Source organism: Syngnathus scovelli, chromosome 20, assembly GCF_024217435.2.
Source record: "Syngnathus scovelli strain Florida chromosome 20, RoL_Ssco_1.2, whole genome shotgun sequence".
Classification (NCBI taxonomy): Eukaryota; Metazoa; Chordata; class Actinopteri; order Syngnathiformes; family Syngnathidae; genus Syngnathus; species Syngnathus scovelli.
This window is the reverse complement of record NC_090866.1, coordinates 9,111,491-9,134,185: the sequence shown is the minus strand read 5'-3', so window position 1 is coordinate 9,134,185 and position 22,695 is coordinate 9,111,491. Positions and strand designations below refer to the sequence as shown.

The window sequence follows — 22,695 nt, the reverse complement described above, 5'->3', positions numbered from 1 at the left end:
CGCTCTCCATCAGCGCTTGTCACTCTGCGTTAACCGCTACATGCCATTGATCTCTGCTCAACAAGAGATGGTCAAACAGAAAGCTAAATTCCATTTTGTCAAATCTGTTTGTGAATATGATCAGAATTTGTAGCTCTAAAATAAGATTACTCTCTGGCAGGGTGCTGGGATCAAGATTATGGACAGAAGGTACGGACGACCCGTATATCCGACTTCACCGAGTACCAACAGGATCGCTCTCCTTCCTGAGAACTTCCTGATTTCCGATACTGCTCAACCAATCAGTCGCAGGGACTTTATGAGCGTCTTGGCAAACATGACCAGACTGATGGTCAGAGCCTCTTACAGTACCGAACCAAGTGCTGTGTACAGGTACAGGAACAGGAACGCCACCACTCAATAATTAGCTTTAATAAATGATGGATTTAATAGTTTGAAATATTTTGTGTTTGTTTAGACTCCACTTATTCTCCATGCAAGTAGGTCATCCATTTGCCAAAGGAGAAAGAACAGCATCGGCTGTCGAAATGTGCCCGTGTCCTCCCGGGTATGCTGGAACGTCATGTGAGGTAAACACGTTTAAAGGGAAATCATTCTTAATATAAATTACAGAGAAACTATGGCAAGAAAATAATCAACCTCACATTTATTTTAGGCTTGTGTCGCTGGATTCCGACGAGTGGATGGAAACTTATACAATGGCGTGTGTGAAGCGTGTCAATGTCACGGTCATGCCACACAATGCCACCAAATCACAGGACACTGCCTGGTAAAATATTTTTTCCCCCTTTTGAATTCTACTGCCGAAGGAATAACGTAATTCAGGGCCGATGAATTGAGGCGTATACATCACAGTATCGAATAGCAGTCCTCTCAAGGCAATAAACACCTTCAGAGCAAGTGTTGGAAAATAAATAGCTCACCTGTCCCTAATGAGCCACACATTACTACAAAACTACTTCCAAAAAGAAACAGGCGCCATCTAAACGCTATTTGACAAACATCATGGCAGCTTGGTGGGTGTTTTTTTTTTTTTTACCGTATTTTCTGCACTATAAGGCGCACCGGATTAATGGCCCATTTTAAAACTTTGTCCATATATAAGGCGCACTGGATTATAAGGCGCATCTTCAATGAATGGCCCATTTGAAAACTTTGTCCATATATAAAGCGCACTGGATTATAAGGCGCACCTTCAACGAATGGCCCATTTTAAAACTTTGTCCATATATAAGATATATACATTTGGCCCTCGTGCCAGACTTTGGACACGCCTGCTGTAGTGGCTCGATATTGGTCCATATATAAGGCGCACCTGATTATAAGGCTACTTTTGAGAAAATTGGAGGTTTTTAGGTGCGCCTTATAGTGCGGAAAATACGGTACTCGCTCAACCACACCTCGTATCAGGTGTGAGATGGTTTGACAGTTAATCACACACATATGCGCATGTTTTACATATTCCACCACAGTGATTGACAGAGCAATAGATGCTCAAAGCAGAGTGACTTGAATATTCTTGCGACTCTGCAGGTTAACGCAGCGTGTGCTTGTGTCGAGATATTTGATTGAAAGAGGAAATGTACTGGAACATACATAAATACGCTTTAAAAGAATCATTTCCCGTTTTTTTATACATCAGGAAAAGGGGAACTGTATTTTATCGTTGCCGTATAAATGAAAATGCAGAGTGTGACAATTATTTCTAAGCAGTGCAAGTGATGAAAGCATTTTCTAAATTGAATTAGCACCGTGTTTGACTTTCGCTAATACTCCGATTTGCTGCTTGATTATGAAGCACGTCGGTTACAAAGTTCTGGCTCATCTCATTGAGGCCCTAAGTGCTTGGTTACTATGGTAACAAAAGGCGATCCGATGCTCATCCCGTACCACATCATTAACCTTCGGTTCCTCCGGTATGTTTATCCTTTCGGCTGCCGGCCTCATAATGATCTGTGAAAAGCATCTGATAGAAGAAACCTTTGTGTCGCTCTTTGAGAGCTTTTTGTGATTCTATTAACCCTTGACCTTTGCCCCCAAAATAGAAAATATACAAAAATAATACTTTGTGTTAATATATAAACACAAATTGGATCATTTTAGGTGATCATCATCTTTAATGATTTTTTTTTACCATAGTTGGGAATCACTAATGTGACCTTTATTTTATATTTACTCCAGGATTGTTCCCACAACACCGCAGGCCCCCACTGTGAGACGTGCCAGCCCGGTTACTACGGCGATGCCACCCACGGGTCAGCTACAGATTGTCAGCCGTGCGCCTGCCCTCTCAATTTGCCCAGTAACAAGTAAGTTATCTCGACACTGCGGCTAATTCTAAAAATTGCCATCAAATGACTCAATCTATCCCTCCTGACCTTTGAGTGGCACTCGATTCCTTCTTGGACTTCTCATCTTCTCTGCCCTTTTTTTTTCTTTTGTCTTTTTTTTTTAAGCATCACAGAAAAACAGCCGCTGCCTGGTTGTTGAGCTCAAATATCAACAGAGCAGTTGGCGTAAATGTCATCGAAGATCCACCCGAAAATCTGGTGACTCCATCCTTTGAAAGGAAGGAAGTTAAAACCTCTTGGCGTGTTGCCCCTACTCTATTTTTAATTACCGTGTTTTCCGCACTATAAGGCCCACCAAAAAACCTCCAAACTTATATATGGGCCAATATGGGTTCGTGGATGAGGACTAACTTATTAAAATAAGCTTTACGTGTTTATTTTGTGTGTTGTGTGATATTAACGTTTGAGCAACGTTGAGTTATTGATATATTGTTTTCACTATTTCGAGTGTTACTATATTGTGATTGCATTAACGTTTGCGCAACATTGATTTATTTATTCTATGCGCCTTATAATCCGGTGCGCCTTATATATGGACAAAGTTTTAAAATAGGACATCCATTGAAGGTGCGCCTTATAGTGCAGAAAATACGGTACCATAAATAATGATAAGTGAGGATTTTAGTTTGCATTCTTTTTTATATGACATCACACACCGTCTCCCCCTCCTACCACACAGCAGCTGAGAATTTTCATGATGCTGTGGCGATTAGCCTTGTCCGAACTGCCTCTCCAGAGCTAAAGAGAGACACATCTCTCTTTCAGTCTGCCGCCCCCGGCCCCTCCCATCTTCCCGTTCACCTCCCCTTGCAGTAATAATAGCCTGGAAGTGCCAGGCCTACCCCCCCCCCCCTTAAAAATAGCCCCTCTATTCCCTTGCACCGAAACCTGTCACTCAAACAGCCAGTCAACCAGGCAGACTGTTCCACTTCGTAAGAATGTCAAAGATCTTATGAATGCATATAAAAAAAAAACAAATGTACGGTGATTTAAGGAAAATGAATCGGAAATCAGTTGTGGTTGCTTTTCATTTCCACCTGGGCTCAATTACTGACATCGTAAGCACGCTTCAAATTATTTCTCTCAGTTACCGGGCACGCCATCTAATCTCGTTTACTTGTGCTCTTAAGAAAATGAATCAATAATTTTCTGTATATATATATATATATGTCAATCTCAATTTTCTTCCCCTTTCTAATCAGAGTCATCTCCGATGCTATGTTTTTTTTCTTGATGAGTTGATGTTATGTTTATTTTTAATTACTTCTCCCATCCATCACGAATGAGATCAGTTTGATACGGTTTTTAATTTACATCCTTTGAAAAAATATTATACAGTATATTAAAGCAATATTCTGCCTTTGGGTAACTTAAAATTTTAATTGGCACTTTCACAGAAATATGACAGTTACTATTTATTGTTGTAGACGTCACTTCAGCTGTTCACGAGCTGTTCATAATATTTTGGTTACATTATTTAGCAACAGTTGATCGTTAAAAATTGTAAAAGTGACTCACAAGTGACTTACATTAGAGCCACAATTTGCATATCTATTTTTGTATATCTTTTTGCAAATACGTCCTAAATTTCATTAATCAGTGGCAATACAATATTTGGCAACACTATTGAACGAGAATTTATTCTGTTTTGTGTACGTGGCTCAGTTGCGCCCACACCGTCAGCTAATGAACCAGTCTGGGCTCGGAACCTGATCCAACAGAACTATCTATAGTCCCTGGAAGTGGGAGGGTCTCAGTCTCACTCACTCAGTCTCCATCTGGGGCACAGTTTGAGCAGAGTTTTTGTAAAACCCGAGTGTCCAGCATGCTACAAGTGTGAACGTGAGAACATCCAAGTGAAAGTGGAGACACGGGAGTGTATATCCAAGGGATCCGAACAATGGCCCTAACCTATCTCTGTCCTCTTGTCCTTATCGTCCTCCTCACCGTCCCGCTTTCTGCTGTGGGACAACGTCACGGAATCAACAATAAACAACTTGGGCGTCTTGACGACAGTTTCAGCCCAACCTGCCACCTTGGAGAGGAAGGAGAACTTCTGTGTGACCAATGTGAGCTTGGATACACTGGACCAAGATGTGACAGGTAACACAAAGTATTAATACGTGATTCAAGAGCTGCCCTTCATTGTTGTTTTCCTCAAGTATCTTTTCCTCTCATCAGTCGCAGTCAATCAATTACAAAAAATCCTCAGTGATCCGATAATAGCCCGTCAGGTCTTCTCTTCTTAAGCTACCCGCCCGCTTTGAAGCTAACTTTCTTCGTAATGGACAGCTTGTGTAAGCCTTCCTGACAGTATGTTGTCAGCTGTATTGTGTAAAACCCTCATTTGCATGACATCCCAAAACACACAGAGAAAGTTGATTCGCACTTACACCGCACATAAAGACAAAATTAAATTACCGTATTGGCACGAATATAAGACGGTGTTTTTTTTTTGCATTGAAATAAGACTGAAAAAGTGGGGGTTGTCTTACATTCGGGGTCCATTCACATCACTAGATATCTTTAAAGCGAATTCTGAACTTAACTCCCCAGGTCACGAAGAATAAAAATAAAAATAGCGGTAGCACGAAGAAGAAAAATAAAAAAATAGCGGTAAGAAAGAAAAGAGAAGAAAATAAGAGAAGAGATAATAGAAAATGGACACATGATTTGAATGAGGCAAAATAATAGTCTTGAAAAAAAGGGGGTCGGTTTATAATCAGGGTCATCTTATATTCGGGCCATTACGGTAGTTCTATTAAAAGTCTGCCTAACTGTGGGTATTAGTCTGCATGCTGGATGACACATGGAGTAAATACAGACGAACCCCTTTAGGCATGATGGATTGGACAAAAGGTGAAATATTGTAGTAATATTCAGAATGTATTTATAGAGTATAAATACAATAAGTTGCAGTTGCTATGTTGCCCCCCCCCCCCTCCCCCTGCATAGTCTGCGTTCCTGACTCTGCTGCCCACAGCAGAATCTCTAAGTCTGCCCTTTTAGTCTTTTTATAAACACCATCAGCCAAAGGGGTGAGGCAAAATAACTGGCTGCCATTCCAGACTACTTTTAATGGCAGATGGGCTTCGTCGATGTCCCTGTTCCGGAACACACCAGTGACGAATTTGGACTGGTACCAAAATTGCGGGCGATCCATTTAGTTGTTGTCAACTGTGTTAAGTGTTGAAAAAAATGCTGACACACTTAAAGTGACAAAGAATGAAAATGGCAGATAAAAACTGAGAGGAAGTGGGAACTAAATAGGATATTTAATAAATAAATAAAGTTTTGGGGGTTTTTTTCCGGGAATGTTGACAAATGTAGCCTCTGTGGTCTTTATCAAGTGAATCCACTGACAGATAAATCGGCAAAATGTCCTTGTTAACTTTCTCCGGGCCATTACGATTTAATTCACCATAAAGGTCAGAATACAATTTGCTTTTTTGGGTGGTGGCTCACCTGATTGCACAAGTTGAGAGGAAATAAAAAGGTCATCAATTGTGGTGCTGCTATGTCTGACATTGTTCTTATAAATGTTGTGTCTTCAAAAAAAAAAAAAAAACATTTTTAAAATGCCAGACATTCAAAATTGTCTCCGTTCATCCAAGTATAAATAGTGTCCCTTCCCTTGACCTTCTTTTAAAATAAAACTTCAACAGGATGGGAATAGAATGAAACAGGGCACAGTAGTAAATAAAAGTCTTAATATTTTTCCTCCTAATTTTTTACCTTGCCGTTACACACATGCACACACACACACACACAAACACACAAAAGCTAATAAAGCAGCTCTATTGAGGGTCAGCGGTAATAATGGCTGTCTGCTCTTGACTCTTTCCCAGTCTCTCCTCTCTAAACTCAATTCTCTCTCCAATCTGAAGACCCTTCTCCTCTTATCTCCCCCCCCCCCCCTCTATCAATATCACCTACCCTCAATTTCGCTTTGTTTTATTCCTCGGTTTCGCTTCCTCCCAGATGCTCCAACGGGTATTTCGGACAACCCGCAATCCCGGGAGGTTCCTGCCAACCCTGCGATTGCAACGGTAACCTGGACCTGTCTACACCCGGCAGCTGTGATCCAATCACAGGCCGGTGTCTGCACTGTCGTCATGGTTACGGCGGCGTGGCTTGCGACACTTGTGATGATGGCTTCTTCGGCGATGCTGTCATTGCGAAAAACTGTCAGCGTAAGTTTTGGTTAATTGTCCAATTGTCAATAAGTGATATGCGACCCCCCCCCCCCCCCCTCCCCCACCTCCTACTAGTGATGGGCGGGTAAAGCACAAAAACTATTTGACTATTAATGAATATTTGATAGTTCTTTGTTGTGTAGCCGTTTTCCTTCCACCCAGGCTAAATGGTTATTGATTGATCGGCCTGATCTATGGCACTACTCCAATGCTGATTGGCTGCTCATGTCTTGGAGATGGAGGTTTCTTATTGATCCCGTGCAAATGACAAAAGACTAGCAGGAATTATTAAAAGACAATAACTCTCTTTCGCTCTTTCTGGCTCTCTTTATCACTCCAAGTCTTAATGAATTTTATTGAGTGGCGCCGCAGAGTTGAGGGCATGTCCATTTGTGTTCCATTAGACTGTAAAAATGCCACAGTTTTTTTTGGTTTGTTTTGAGGTTAGATTTCAAATCCCGACGGTTGACATTAACGCATGGTTTCATTCTTTTTTTTTTTTTTTAAAGTGAGCCTGGAATGATGTGTCTGAGGATTCAATTCGATAACAATATAAGACCAACTATTTTTCATTTCGAGAAAGGTCTTCTAGACATGGTGAGGTAGAAATGTAGACGTGGATACGTAAAAGGTTCCTCCCTTTGATTTAATGATGTAGATCACGGGTGTCAAACTGCCAGATACAAAATTGTGCATCAAATTCGTGTGTCATTACTAGAATTGCAAATTGTCGTCACTTTTAATAATGTTTTTTTTTTTTTTTAAATATTTGACCAGTTTTTCCTCATCTGATTTGAAAACGAGTTATTTCTTTTGTAGCTTTTACTGTCCTCATACATTTATTTGGGTTGACAGTCATAATGGCCCTTTAAGAGTGTTCCTAACATTATGCAAACATGATTATCCACTTCATCAAAGGAGAAAAAAAAAAATTGCAGAAAAAGCCCACATTTCAGACCACAACAAGGCTCGCATTGTGGCGACTGACAGAATGGAGTCCAGATGGTCCCCCCAAAGGGTGAAACCAGAGGGGAGAGAGACTGAGCGAGCGAGTGTGTGAAGTTTTTTTTTTTTTTTCATATACGTGCACTTGTATGCTTTTGTCGTCATTTGCATGTTTGGATGTGTAGGTGTGCGTGTGTAATGTCTGCCTGGTTGCATTTGTGTGTAAAGCCCAAATGTCGTGTTCTGATTGATGTGTCTTTCTCTGTGTGAGTGTGGACATCTGCTGGAGCCTTTTTTTTTTTTTTTTTTCCATCCCCGTCACTTTCTCAGCCCACACTCAGGTCCGTCCGTCTGTCTGCTTTGCATCGAGTAAGAGACGAGCGAGTGTATGGCAATGTGAGGCGAGCTACTTTTTCTTTAGATAGATTTTTTTTTTATTCGTGTGTGACAACCTCATTTGCCAGATGGAAGTTGTGACGCTCCGGCTTTTAATTGCGCTTCTGATTGGTGTGTGTGTTTTTGAAGTTTCTGCAGTACAACTTAATCGCACAGGAGTTTAAATAAAGTTATGGGGCAAACTGGGCAGATATTAAAAAAGTGAAATGATTAACTTATTTGGACTCTGTTGCTAACCAAAACAGCAGCAACAACTCTTGGATGAACTTAAAGTTGATAACATTTTTAAATAAGCACATTTCCTTCGTCTTTTAGAATTTAACTTTTTTTTATCAAAAAGGAAATATGGCCGTGAAGATTTTATTTTGAAATAAGAATCACAAAAGATTTATATTCGATTGAAAAGACATAGAATGAAGTGATAAGTCATTCTGAATGGAATCTTGTTCCTCTGCTGAATAATATTAAGCCTGAATAGAAAATATTTGCCTCAAGCAACTTTATGGTGCTTGTTTATTATAATATAGAAGCAATTTTAAATTGCCCCCCCGCAGATTCCAAAGTAAACATTCGCTTTTCGCTACTTTTCAGCCTTGGAAAATAGGCTGAAGAAAATATTCATAAATAGACTCGATTCGTCATATTTCAAAAATAAAGACACTTCTAGCCTTAAGACTTGATTTAGAAAGAGAGCCGCTATGCTTAGCGTTATAATTAAGTGGATGTCAACAGCTAATCCCGCAGACGACTTTAAGCGCATTAAAGTAGTGTGAAGTGAACTCTTCAATTCCAAATAATTGACGCAAATTATGACTCTTCTCTTCCTGTTGCAGCGTGCCGTTGCCATATTAATGGTTCCATCTCACAAGTCTGCAATAAGGAGAGCGGGCGGTGCCAGTGCAGGGAAAATGTGGTTGGACGCCATTGTGATGATTGCTTGGTAAGTCTTTTGGCAGTGTCTCTCACATTTTTTTTTTATTGTTATTGTATTATCACAGGAAGTACATTTGGATCTTGTTTCCGTTTTAATTTTTTAATTTAATTATTTATTTTATTTATTTTATTTATTTTATTTATTTTATTTATTTATTTTAATTATTTTAATTATTTATTTTATTTACGTTATTTATTTTTTTATTTTGATGATCTGTATTACGATTGGTCCAGCCTAATTACTGGTGGGACGGTGAGCGTCACGAGTGCGTGGCCTGCCGTTGCACCCACCTGGGCTCCGTCTCTCAACACTGCGACCTTGAGGGCCGCTGTCTGTGTCGCCCGGGATTTGCGGGCACGCGTTGCGACCAGCGTCGCCAAGGTTACGAGAGACGGGAGACGCGACGCCCGGTGGAGCGCGTCCCCGTGGAGGCCGTGCAGAGAAGATGGGGCGGCCCGGCTCGCTCAGGGGGTTGCCCTCGTGGGGCCTACTGGCCCAGTGCGGCGGTAAAACTGCACGGGAGTGACGATGGCATGGTTGAGTGAATATTGAGATTTGCAGTTTTGATTAACATGGGTGACCTTAGTATTTATTTCTAAGAAACTCACGCACTTACTAAAGATCTTTGAGTTGAGGTTGCAAATGTCCAAATCTTGTTGTGTGCCTTTGACGTGTTCATTTGAGTGACCTTTGGTTGTGGCCTGACCCAGTTGGAAGACCTAATAGGACCTACTAAATAGGGCCTTGTTTTTATTTTATGTGTAATGTTATTTATATACAGCGTACACAGAGCTGTAGACAATCCAGCGTGCAGTGAATTTTGCTACACATTAAATCCTTCAGAGGTCTCACCCTATCTTCTCACCTTGCCTGTTTTTATCTTCAGGCTCAAACGTACGGCCTGGCCACAGGTGGACAGTGCGTGCCGTGTCACTGTAACTCCTTTGGATCGAAATCGTTTGACTGTGACGAAAACGGTCAGTGTCGATGCCAGCCGGGTGTCACCGGACCGAAATGTGACCGCTGCTCACGAGGATTCTTCAACTTCCAGGAGGGGGGGTGTACACGTAAGCATGAGCTAGATTGACGGGAAATATTTTGTTTGTTTTGAAATCACCCAAATAATTTGAGATACTAAGATGTATGGATCATACCCTCCAAATATTCAACACCGCAGGGAGCAGGTGTGCTAAACTCTATTTACACTGGCCTAAAATGAGGATTAAGAGTGGCGACTATGAATAGCGCTTCATATCTCCTTATGCAAGATGTCAAGGATGCCAAGCACAATCGAGAGCCAAGAACAAGCAGCACCAAACACAGCCAGCTTAGTCACACAGCGTCATCACAAATGAGAAGCTTTGGATTTATTTGCTTTGATGAACAAGATGTTTGTGTTTATTTCACGGCACGGCTAATTTACTGCGAGACAAGTGGGAAGTTAAATATCTTACTAGAAATGTGACGGTTGGTACTCGTGAACCAGGTGCATGTACAGTATTTTCCGCACTATAAGGCGCACTGGATTATAAGGCGCACCTTCAATGAATGGCCCATTTTAAAACTTTGTCCATATATAAGATATATACATTTGGCCCACGGGCTGGACTTTGGTCACGTCTGCTGTAGTGGCTCAATATTGGTCCATATATAAGGCGCACCTGATTATAAGGCGCACTTATAGATAATTTGAGGTTTTAAAGTGCGCTTTATAGTGCGGAAAATACGGTAATTGAAAAAAAATAATATTGGATATATTGAATATTTCTTTTCTGCTCTGTCACAGCATGTCTCTGCAGCCATGTGGGCAATAACTGTGACGCCAACACGGGCCAGTGTGTCTGTCCTCCAAACACACTTGGCGAGAGGTGCGACCGCTGCGCCCCAAACCACTGGGGCCACGATATCATGACGGGATGCAAGGTAGCATGACCACCAAATGCTCAATGTCATTTATCATGCACAGTTTGGGAACAAAGAAGCCAGCTGGGAAGTAGTTGCAAGTCAGGCTGAACAATTCCAAAATTAGACTTTGACTTTTTATTCCTGCATGTGTGCGCAGGAATGTGGCTGTAGTGTGGTGGGCTCAGTGAGCCAGCAATGCAACATCAACACAGGCTGCTGCCTTTGCCATGACTCCTTCAGAGGAGAGAAATGCAATGAATGTCAGCTAGGCTACAGAGACTTTCCTCAGGTAAATAATATGAACGATCAGTTTCTTGAATTATCTGGAGTCAGTGTTTTATATCCATCCATTTTCTATACCGGGGTCACGGGCACACAACCATCCGCATTTGCACTCACACCTAGGGGCAATTTGGAGTGCTCAATTGCCCTAGCAATCGTGTTTTTGGGATGTGGGAAGAAACCGGAGTGCCCGGAGAAAACCCACGCAGGCACGGGGAGAACATGCAAACTCCACACAGGGAGGGCTGGAGGTGCAATCAAACCCGCACCCTCCTAACTATGAGGCGGACGTGCTAACCAATGCACCACCGAGTGACCCTATTATTTTCATTTTTATTTTTATTTTTAGTATTATTAGTATTATTAATGTCTTTTATTTCTTATATATTTTTAATTTATTTTATTTTAGTTTTATTTTTAGTATTATTAGTATTATTAATGTTATTTTCTGTACTGCTTGTCTCCACCTTTATTATTATTATTATTATTATTATTTATTATAATTAATGGAAATAAAGTGTGTATTGTCCTAACAGTGCACCACGTGCGAGTGTAACATCTCCGGATCGGAAAAAGAGACATGTGACCTTGAGCGAGGGATTTGCGCCTGTGCCGATCGAACCGGGAAGTGCAGCTGCAAGGTCTACATGTGATTCTCATTATGAATTATTTTAAAAAAAAAACATAATACACATAAATGACAATCAATCTTTTATGTTTTTTTTTTTTTAAGGAAAACGTGATGGGCGACCACTGTGACCGTTGCAAGCCCAACACTTTTGGATTGTCCCTGCAAAATCCGTTCGGCTGCAGCAAATGTTACTGTTACGGTTTGACACACTCCTGCGTTGAGTCGCAAGGTCTCATTAGGATGTGGGTGAGTTATCATAAATGTTTTCATATTATTTTGTCTAAGTAAAAACCAGGCACCATTCAATTCATATATTTACATTTTTCAAATTGGATACATGTTGGGTTGTCATGGCAATTGAAATAAGGTTTCGTGTGTGTGACCATCTCTCTTGTTAAGTCACAGGTAAGCTTAATAGAGTTCACATCCTGTCTTTCCAAACAAATACTCTTCTTGAGAGCCTCCTATCTACACTTTAGGACCTCAGGGATACAAAAAAAAAAAAAAAAACCTGCTGAGCACCATCAGATGAATCTTCTTTTAAAACCACTCCGCTCAACCTTATCCCAGAGTCAATAATGAACCACTGATATCGTTCGCGTTACTGAAATGAAAAATAAAATGGGAGACAGGGACGATGAAAAATACTCCAGGCTGTGGGGAATAACTCAAATATTATTCACACGTGATCCATGAACGAGTCCAACGGTAACAACACTTGCAAATTGTGGATTATTTAAATTCCAGGCTAATTTCAACACGACGAATTGTAAAGTAGGCATAAATTCTACCTGTGAACAAAACGTGAATAACCCCTTCAGATATTTAAATATTTTTCTAATGCAGGCTAATATTTTTCGTATTTTTACATTTTGCATTGCAGCTAACGCTGAGGCCAGAGCAGACTGTGCTCCCCCTGGTGGACAAAAGCAGTATTGTTGAGACGCATACAGGCGTAAGCTTCCAACACCCGGAGATCCTCGCAAACTCTGAGCTGGTCACCACGGTTCTTTCGGAGCCTTACTACTGGAAACTACCACAACAGTTTCGAGGTTCCATGGTAGGAAACGTAGATTTTTATTTTTTTTAATTGATTGTTGATATTGAACCATCCCCAATATTAGATCACAGCATACGGCGGGAAGTTGAAGTACGCCGTCTACTACGAGGCCAGAGATGAAACCGGGCCTTCCTCGTACGAGCCCCAGGTCATCATTAAGGGCGGAGCTAACCACAACATCGTGATGACACGTCACGAAACTGGACTCCAGATGGGTCAACTCACACGGCACGAGATTGACATGACAGAGGTAAATTACGTCTTTCAGGATCTCCCAAAAAAATGTTTCATATATTTGTTTCTGTTTACAGTTCGAGTGGAGGCATGCAGATGGACAACTAATGTCACGCCATGATTTCATGGACGTTTTGTTCTATGTGGACTACGTCCTCATTAAGGCATCACATGGCAACCAGATGAGACACAGCCGGTAAAACGCAAATAAAAAATGTTACAAATTGTCATATCTGAACTAAATATTATTTTGTGTGCATTAAAGTATTTCAGAAATAAGTCTCACTGTGGCGGAAGCTGGCACACCAACCCGGGAGAGCGAAAAAGCCTACCAAATCGAAAAATGCGAATGTCCACTTGGGTATTCCGGATTGTCCTGCGAGGTGCGTTTGCAAGCGACTCGCCACAAAAAACAAAAAAATAATACGCTGGTGTCTTTTCAACTTTTTGAGCAAAACTAAACTTTTGAGTTGAATGTCGGGCGTTTTAAATTGCTGCCTGTGTTTTGCTTTGCCTCGCTGGGATTAGTCCCCTCCGTTCAATTGTGATCTTTGTCAAACCAATTCAACTGAGTCCGGCTTCTCTTCTTAAGCCACCGAGGGGGCTAAGCCAATTTTTAGTTGAGTGAGGATTTTCTATTGAGACGCACAAACCGCAGTTCGACTAGGTGATGGTCATCAATTTATACTTTGGAAATGTTTTAAAACTTGGTGCTTACCCAAAAATTCAAATGCGTCTGACAAACCTGAAGGCGAATAATAAAGTGTAAACTTCAAACTTCGCCAACAGATGGTTTGTAGCCACTGCCGTTATTAAAGTATTTTGAAAATGGGCATTTAGCGCAAGCGGAGGAAGCAGATGGCTCTTTAAAAGGACTTCATTAATTATTGCTGAACACACATGGATAGCGAGTTACCTTGCATATCCGTTCGCACGCTCGTGCGTGTGCTATTGTGTGTTCAAAAGTCACCGAGGGGAATAACCCTTAATTGGCTTTATGTGTGAAAGCGGAGGTCAACAGTCGCCTTGAGAAATCGCAATTTAGGATAATTACGAGCCCGTGAGTAGCGTTTTCTTCGCTCTGTGCGACTTCCATTATCATTTGATTATGACCGTGGGAATAAAGGAAAAGATCTGATGCTCGACAAGGTCTTTGTATGTACCGTATTTTCCGCACTATAAGGCGCACTGGATTATAAGGCGCACCTTCAATGAATGGCCCAAACTTTGTCCATATATAAGATATATATATTTGGCCCGCGGGCCGGACTTTGGACACGCCTGCTGTAGTGGCTCAATATTGGTCCATATATAAGGCGCACCTGATTATAAGGCGGCTTTTGAGAAAATTGGAGGGTTTTAGGTGCGCCTTATAGAGCGGAAAATACGGTACCTCGCCTGCTTTGTTGAATCTTCACTCATTTGGTGTCTCTCTGCTTTTTATGGTCTTCTGTCTGTTTCTACGCAGGAGTGTGCTGCAGGTTTCTACCGCCTTCGCAGCGGCTCGCACACATCTGCTCCGGCCTCCAGGGTCCCCACTGCTGTGGGGATGGGCAGCTGCGTTCAGTGCCAGTGCAGCGGCCACTCCACCACCTGTGACCCTGACACGTCTGTATGCCAGGTAGCTATGGGAGGGGGGGGGGGGGGGATACTTTGGGGTGAGGCAACCATATGCCAGGTAGCTTCTGGAAAAGAGATTAAGGTGAGGCTAAGAAAAGAAGTTTAATTAGCCTCGGTGTAATTAACAGGTGTCGGTTTATTCATATTTCATTCTGTCGCTCTTGAAGGTACTTCAAGAGAGGAGGATTTGAATTTTATAGTCCACATCAAAAGATGGCAGAAAACTGGCAATTCTCAATTCCTCAAGTTTAACATTTTTAGACCTAGCGTGGAACTTCTTTTGTTTTGTTTTTACATTCCCTTTCAGTCTTATTTTATTTCCACCTCCGTTCTGCCTCACAGCCATTTCTCTTCTCCTCGGCCCATTTTCATTGCGCCTTCCATAACAGCGTCATTAGAATTTTCTAACCGAGCGAGCCAAATTGAAAACGCTAAACGAGTTTGTTTCTGGGGTAATTAGCAGTAACAAGGAACACAGGAAGTTAATGGAAATGCAACTTCCTGTTGCAGCTGATTGAAGGTCTCATTTTAATGAACAAAAAAAAAAAAGTGCAACAAGTCATGACCCTGCATGGGCTCCCAAATCTGAGAACCCAAATATTAGGAACACGTTTATGCATGACGTAATGCAGTTCAACCGCTCACTGTGTGTCCATTGTGACATATTTACGTCACACAAGAACTGCCAAGACAACACGGAGGGGGATCACTGTGAACGCTGTGCTCCCGGATTCTACGGCGTGGTCCGAGGATCCCGTGATGACTGCAAACCATGCGCCTGCCCACTTACTACTCCCGGGAACAAGTATGTATTCTTCTGCACTTATTTACCGTATTTTCCGGACTATAAGGCGCACCGGACTATAGTCGCCTTATAGTCCGGAAAATACGGTATTTCTTTTAGTGACTTGCTATGGAAGCTGATCAGAAAAGCTTCTTTATTGAGGTCTAAATGTTGATATGTGTCCAGTTTTAGCCCATTCTGCGTCACCGAAGGCTATGATGACTATCGTTGCACAGCTTGTCCAGAAGGATATGAGGGAAAACACTGCGAAAGGTCAGATCTTTTATGTCCAATTAAGTTTTTGCTTCAGTTTTTTTTATTTGGATTCAAATTGAAAATCCAACCTAAATTTGGTCGGTTAATGGCTGCTTATTCTTTTACCACCCAGGTGTTCCAGCGGTTACTATGGTAACCCTCGGATACCTGGTGGTCAATGCGAGGAGTGTAAGTGTTCTCCGTGGGGGTCCTTGCCCGAACCATGTGACCCCGTCACAGGCCAATGCCGGTGCACGTTCGGGTCTTCTGGGAGGTCTTGTGACCAGTGCATGGAAAGGCATGTTTGTGGACCATCTGGGATCATCTGTAAGGACTAACACACATTTGACACTTTTGTGATTATGAATTTTTGTGCTAGCTAGCTTAAACTAAAATGATACAGTTCTCTTGGCCGCTTTCCAACAACACAAAATTGCAAATTGCAACACTTTTGTGTGTTGTGCCCGCGGGCGTCCTTCCTCAGCTCTTTTTTTTTTTTTCTCCTCCAATCGTTTCTCTGTAGGCGCCGAGAACCCGGCGTATTCACCTGATATCGCCATTTATGCTTTATTTTACCGAGCAAGCGCAAGTGAGCAGCTTTTACCCGGTTGCCCCGGGAGACGGAGGGGTCTGCATCCGAATTGAAATTCCACTCGTTTAGGCAATAATTTCAATGTCATTTAGAGCTAATTTAAAGTTAATATGATCATAATGGTGAGGCCAATTTAGTTCCATTAGCATGTCTTGATGTGTGTGTACGGGGTAGAGTATAGAAAAAAAGTTTGCAACACAGATGCTAATAAGAAATTGCTGCTAGCTGGTGGCGGAGGTGATTGCGTTCAGGTCGGAGCGTGTGTTCGCGTATTAGCTTTGCAATTGTGCTAGCGCACCCCGACACCAAACCAGCTGCCCCGCCCCCCCAGAAGACTATGATACGAAGTCCTGATGGGCAATCAGATATCAGTTCACCTATTTTCAACAAGGTTTGATTGAAACCAAAAGGAGGTTCTGATTTATTTTTTATTTTCTTCACTACAATGAAACTTCTAAAGTGAAACCAACAAAACTCTGGTAAAAAGAGACCAAACTAAATAATTAAAAAAGAATCACCTCCAGTGATACTTTTAGTATCTCACTTTAATTTGCATTAAATGTGATGTGTTTCAAATGAGGTCTACCCTAGACCATAGCTCCAGGACCGATTCATTTTATACTACTATAAAACAAATATTTAATTTTCCTAATTAAAAGATGTCCATAGGCCTACCAACATTGGATTTGAATGCAGATTGAGTTGCGGAACATATAAATGACAATATTGGCATCTGCCATCCTCACATTAAGGTAATGAAGGATTTCTCATTTGCATCCTGCATGTCACGTGTTTTGCAGTGAGCAGTGTGTCTTTAGTAAACATTTAACACAAACCTGCAATTATTACAAGGCGATTTTTTTTTTAGAATCTTTACCCATTTGTTATAGTGATTGATTCCCTGTAATATTGCATGTAGTGATTTAAAACTGATGGGATACTCAAAATATGACATTTTATGCTGAGTATGCAAAAATGGCATTTTCCAGTCATCTTTTCAAATAAGCGATTGGTCGCTATGTTGATCAGTTTTTTTGATGTGATTTTTTTGTCTCGGCACATTTCCGCACGCTCTGGTTCTGTCATAGATTGATAGAGTAGAAAGTGTTTCGCTTTTAATTCATCTTAGATTCCCCCCCGTCAGAAACTTTAATTTCTGCAATAAATCAGCCGCTGGCTGTAGAAAGGAAAGAAAAAAAAACATGGTGTGTCTGAACGAGTCCCCTGATGTGCAATTTATGTGCATTCTCAGCCTTGCAGTGTGCGTTCATAACAGGTGCGCTTAGCTCCCTGCGCTGTGCGCTCACACACGCTGAGGTGTTCAATTGATACTTTCATGGAAAGTCCCTAAAGGTTATGACATCGTCTGCTATAAAAACAAAACAAATTCCGCACAAGTGTAGAGAAGCTGTGTTGGCGCATTAAAATTAATTCAGCAGTAGGAAGCAAAAAATAAAACTCCGTGTGTGTGCACAGCGTGCGACGACGAGTGCACAGGCGTGCTGATCACCGACATGGACCGGCTGTATCGCATCATCACTGACATCACGCTGACCACGCCCCTGCCACCTCCTTACAAGATCCTGTACCGCTTTGAAAACATGACCGAAGAACTCAAGGTGCCATTTGACCCTTGCATACTTCACATCCCTGATTACAAAATGTTAGTTACCGTATTTTTTGGACTATAAGGCGCACCAGACTATAAGGCGCACCTTCAATGAATGGCCCATTTTAAAACTTTGTCCATATATAATATATATATATATATATATATATATATATATATATATATATATATATATATATATATATATATATATATATATATATATATATATATATATATATATATATATATATATATATCCTTATATAAGGCACACCGGACTATAAGGTGTACCATTAATGCATCATGTCAGATTTTTAATCCAAATCATTCTCCATTTTATCTTTTTTATTTCAACTTCACACGCAACAAATGACTTTATAATCACAAAATAATGATAGTCTTTTTCATTCATGATTCATAGTCTTCAGCGGGCCACTTATGATTGATTTCATGACATAATGCTTCGGGCCAGTTTAAATTTAGGAATTTGGTCCATATATAAGGCGCACCAGACTATAAGGCGCACCGTCGGCTTTTAAGAAAATTTTAGGGTTTTAGGTGTACCTTATAGTCCTGAAAATACGGTAATCAATTATTTCTGTCCCTTCTGCAGCACATGCTATCACCTCAGAAAGCTCCAGAGAGATTACTACAGCTGGCTGACTCCAATTTGGGATCGCTGGTAGTAGAGATGGACCAGTTACACAGCCGGGTATGCACGATTTTGTTCCTTTCTGAGTCCTTCTCTGTCGGTAGTGTTCCTTCCATGGTTCCTGTTGACTATCAATAATTACATCCTCATCTGTGATTCATTTCTTGTATTCCTGATTTTTTTTTTTTCCTGATTGTGTATGGATCCCAGTGGATGGGGTTGCATTTTGTCGTGCATAATTCATGTGGTGTATGACAGTGTGAACGTAGACAGTAATCAAAAAGGTCAGGCTACAAAAAACAAAAAATACACATACTAAAATATTAATGATTCTCGCATCATTGTTCATTTGACATGGGAACAACGTGTTCATTTATTTAACATGCTTTTGTGTGTGGGTGGGTGAACGTGTGTGTAGGCAACTAAGGTATCTGCCGATGGAGAACAAGTGGAAGATGATGCCAACAGAATTCAAAAGCGAGCCGAGGTCCTGGAAAAGTTCATCAGGGAAACCTTGCTGGGAACTCAAGGTAGCGCACTACCTTACTTCCATTACCGTAATTTCCGGACTATAAGCCGCGGCTTTTTTCCAAAATTTTGAACCCTGCGGCTTATAGTCAGGTGCGGCTTATATAAGATTTTTTCCGTGATTTTTGTGATGACTTGATCACTTTTATACACTCGTAAAAAGGCTGTGGACCACTGTTGTGCGGTATCTTGAAGAAAAAAACAACAAAAATACTATTTTAAAACACTACTATGGCTGCTGCTTATTCTGGCTGTGTTGTTTGTGACTATTATGAGCTTTAGTAGGAATGCGCACTAGGTTACCTGCGTCAAAGGGCTCTAAACCCTTTCTCTTACTCTGCCATGTGACTCAGAGTGGCGCTGTTTGGACCATCTGCATTGTATTAAAACCCAATCAATCAGCATTTAAATTCAATTCTTCTGAAATTTTGCTTGCCAAAAACAAGTTGTAATGAATGTGAACTTTTAATGCATTTCATTCAGAAGGTTACTTTGAACCCTGAGGCTTAAATGGCGGCGCGGCGTATTTATGGATTTTTACGGCTTTCTGTGTACTGTCTTTCTTTGTAAAAAACTCATGTGCACGTGCGGCTTATAGTCCGGTGCGGCTTATGTAAGAAAAAAACTAAAATATCCCTGAATTTTAGCTGGTGCGGCTTATAGTCCGGTGCGGCTTATAGTCCGGAAATTACGGTAATTACCGTATTTTCCGGACTATAAGGCGCACCTAAAAAACAAAAATGTTCTCAAAAGCCGGTGCATACGTATATATGGACCAAATTCCTAAATTTAAACTGGCCCGAACCATTGTGTCATGAAATCAATCATAAGAGGCCTGCTGAAGACTATGAATCATGAATCAAAAAAAGTATGGATCATCATTTTGTGATTATAAAGTAATTTGTTGCGTCTGAAGTTGAAATAAAAAAGATAAAATAGAAAATGATTTGATTTGGATTAAAAATCTGACACGATGCATTAACGGTGCGCCTTATAGTCCGGTGCGCCTTATAGTCCGGAGAATACGGTAATGAAATAATTATCAACAATCAATTCCACACACTCACAACTTTCTGACTTGCACATTCCAACCTTTTTTTTCCGCTCTCTCTCTCTACAACACCCTTCTCGCCGATACTTTTACAGATAACACGCTGTAAAACGTGATTGCTGCTCACATAACTGCGATTATAAAAATGGTTCTGTTGTCTAGGGTGCAAAGAAAGTGATGAAACTTTCCACTCCTCGTTACCTCTGCTGCAAAGCTCTCTGGCCTTCTGCCTGATCACTGCGTGATTATGGCTGGGTGTGAAGTGTGCGTTGGGTTCTCGGCGGATGATTGAGAGTAGCAATTAGGGACATAATTAGTGGCTATCAAACACACACGGACTTTAAAGTAATACACATAAACACTGATGCAAAAGTACACAAATAATACAACCTACACACACACACTTATAGATAATGAGGCAAAGAAATACTGTACACACTCACTGTGTGTGTATGTGTGTTTACTGGATACCGTAATATGATTCCATTCACGTTTTAAGTGTTTAATTGGCTTTTAAATCCCAGCGTGTAATTATACGCCTGTGACCTGACAGTCTCAGCGGGACACACGCATACACTACAGCTGTTCATTAGCGTGATGCCTTTGCTTTTGTAATCACGTCATGTTTACATTTCGGAAAAAGAAGAAAGGCCGAACGGTTGTGACCGTTCGCGCCCACTCGGAAAAAAAACTTTGATCAGATCGACTGTTGCATTATGTAATGGATGTGAGTCATTTTTTTGCCCCGATCATATGGCAACATTTTTTTTTTTACGGTTTCAATCGATCCTCATTTAGTGGATTTACCGCAGTTCATCACAGATTAGGTTTGGATTTCATAGACGTTCATTCCGCAAGAGAAATGTAAATCGGCATCTGCCGAAGCTTCGACTGATGCCGAAATGATTCGTGCGTGATTTAATGAGTTTTGATCACATGATGCGATTGTGCTTTTTCTTCTGCCGGCATCAAATGATCCTCTTTTGTCCCCCATAAAATATTTCACTTTGTGTCCAGACCTCCAATCCAAAGCTGACGAGCTGAACCGAATGCTGGCGCGCAAAGACGGAACGCCGGAAAAAAGTTTGAAGGAGATGAAGGAGGAGATTCAAGCCATGCTGGTTGAGATGAGAAAACGACAGCTGGGAGGGAAATGGCTCATTGCGGACGAAGAGCTGGAGTATGTACACATACATAACCGATTCGATTGTCCACACCCACAACGGCGCAGCCCTCTCTTGCATTATCTTTCTGAACGCTTACGTTCATTTACAATCCGTATAAAAATCAATGAAATGAACGAAAAGGAATCACGTTATCAAAGTGAACACATCCGAACAGCTACACATTCCGAACGAGCCCCAACTTTGTGCTGATGAAGTCTTTCTGGCGTTTTCGATCAGTAATCTACCCGTCCGCCTCTCTCACTTTATCTCTTTAGCGCATTAAATGTTGACGAGGTCGATAAGTTAATTAAAACTATGGCTCCAGGGGGAGACGCAGACATAACGATGCAGAGATACGAGGATAGGGGTGAATGGAGGAGAAACTAAAAGATGGACACGGTATCGGGTGCGAGTGGAAAATAAGGCAAAAGATAAATCGCCCTTGCCACGCTCTTGTCTTTGAGACTGAACCCTGCTCAGAGTTCAACCAAAACACACATTTCAATGCCTGAAAACTCAGCTACATGTTTTTCATGAACATCATAAAATGTCGTAAATAGTCACTGTGATCGTCTTTATTTTTACTCTTGTTTTTCATCTTGCTGTTCCCCCCCATAGACTTCATTAATGTTATACCAAGTCCAACAAAACCTTGCATGTATCCGCCAAAATAAATGTACAAAATCCTTCGAGTGGCATCAACTAGGGAGAGCGAGATTCTTCTTGTCTCAGTTAATGCTAATCATGCGTTCAGCGCCTCTGTGGTAAAACGTACAAAATGTTTTTAAAAGTCCTTTTCAAAGGTGAGAAGTTTGGTTTTCAAAACAAAAATGTACAAGATGTAAGTACACAAAAAGTTGCATTTACTGTATTTTCCGGGCTATAAGGCGCACCGGACTATAAGGCGCACCTTCAATGAATGGCTCATTTTAAAACTTTGTCCTTATATAAGGCGCACCAGACTATAAGGCGCACCATGAATGCATCATGTCAGATTTTTAATCCAAATCAAATCATTCTCCATTTTATCTTTTTTATTTCAACTTCAGACGCAACAAATTACTTTAAAATCACAAAATAATGATCCATAGTCTTTTTGATTCATGATTCATAGTCTTCAGCGGGCCACTTATGATTGATTTCATGACACAATGCTTCGGGCCAGTTTAAATTTAGGAATTTGGTCCATATATAAGGCGCGCCGGACTATAAGGCGCACTGTCGGCTTTTGAGAAAGTCTTTAGGTGTGTCTTATGGTCCGGAAAATACGGTAGTTGAATGTGCAAATTGCAAGTAGATACATCATGCTTTTTTTTTTTTTTTCCAAGCTAATTGTGATGCCCTCTCTCTCCTTCCAGCCTAGCAGAAGAGTTGTTCCAAAAAGTAAAAAGGATGTTCGGCATTCCTCATCAAGCCACAGAAGACCTAAAAGCCGAGGTACTTACGACTAACATTCAACAATCTTGAACTACATTGATGTATTATTTATTTACCTTCCTAG

At 41.1% G+C, this 22,695-nt stretch overlaps 2 protein-coding genes across 8 annotated transcripts in view; one reads left to right on the top strand and one right to left on the bottom strand.

Moving 5' to 3' along the window:
* Positions 1-22,695, bottom strand: part of LOC125990272 (regulator of G-protein signaling 6) — a 91,155-nt gene that overhangs the window by 28,180 nt on the left and 40,280 nt on the right. The window lies entirely within an intron of this gene.
* The window catches only part of lama2 (laminin, alpha 2), a 66,568-nt gene that overhangs the window by 27,771 nt on the left and 16,102 nt on the right, over positions 1-22,695 (top strand). For 3 of the 7 annotated variants that reach the window (XM_049757169.2, XM_049757170.2, XM_049757168.2), the window contains exons 16-41: positions 161-372; positions 458-569; positions 656-769; positions 2,182-2,309; positions 4,368-4,454; positions 6,333-6,544; positions 8,722-8,828; positions 9,056-9,328; positions 9,709-9,889; positions 10,609-10,745; positions 10,885-11,016; positions 11,546-11,650; positions 11,743-11,886; positions 12,524-12,700; positions 12,765-12,950; positions 13,012-13,130; positions 13,200-13,317; positions 14,403-14,555; positions 15,235-15,359; positions 15,525-15,611; positions 15,727-15,920; positions 17,662-17,804; positions 18,411-18,509; positions 18,868-18,979; positions 21,046-21,208; positions 22,553-22,631. In XM_049757169.2, coding sequence (XP_049613126.2) covers positions 161-372; positions 458-569; positions 656-769; positions 2,182-2,309; positions 4,368-4,454; positions 6,333-6,544; positions 8,722-8,828; positions 9,056-9,328; positions 9,709-9,889; positions 10,609-10,745; positions 10,885-11,016; positions 11,546-11,650; positions 11,743-11,886; positions 12,524-12,700; positions 12,765-12,950; positions 13,012-13,130; positions 13,200-13,317; positions 14,403-14,555; positions 15,235-15,359; positions 15,525-15,611; positions 15,727-15,920; positions 17,662-17,804; positions 18,411-18,509; positions 18,868-18,979; positions 21,046-21,208; positions 22,553-22,631 — 3,699 coding nt within the window. The remainder of the gene's footprint in view (positions 1-160; positions 373-457; positions 570-655; positions 770-2,181; positions 2,310-4,367; positions 4,455-6,332; positions 6,545-8,721; positions 8,829-9,055; positions 9,329-9,708; positions 9,890-10,608; positions 10,746-10,884; positions 11,017-11,545; positions 11,651-11,742; positions 11,887-12,523; positions 12,701-12,764; positions 12,951-13,011; positions 13,131-13,199; positions 13,318-14,402; positions 14,556-15,234; positions 15,360-15,524; positions 15,612-15,726; positions 15,921-17,661; positions 17,805-18,410; positions 18,510-18,867; positions 18,980-21,045; positions 21,209-22,552; positions 22,632-22,695) is intronic. The other 4 variants (XM_049757174.2, XM_049757173.2, XM_049757172.2 and 1 more) reach the window with 3 other exon arrangements.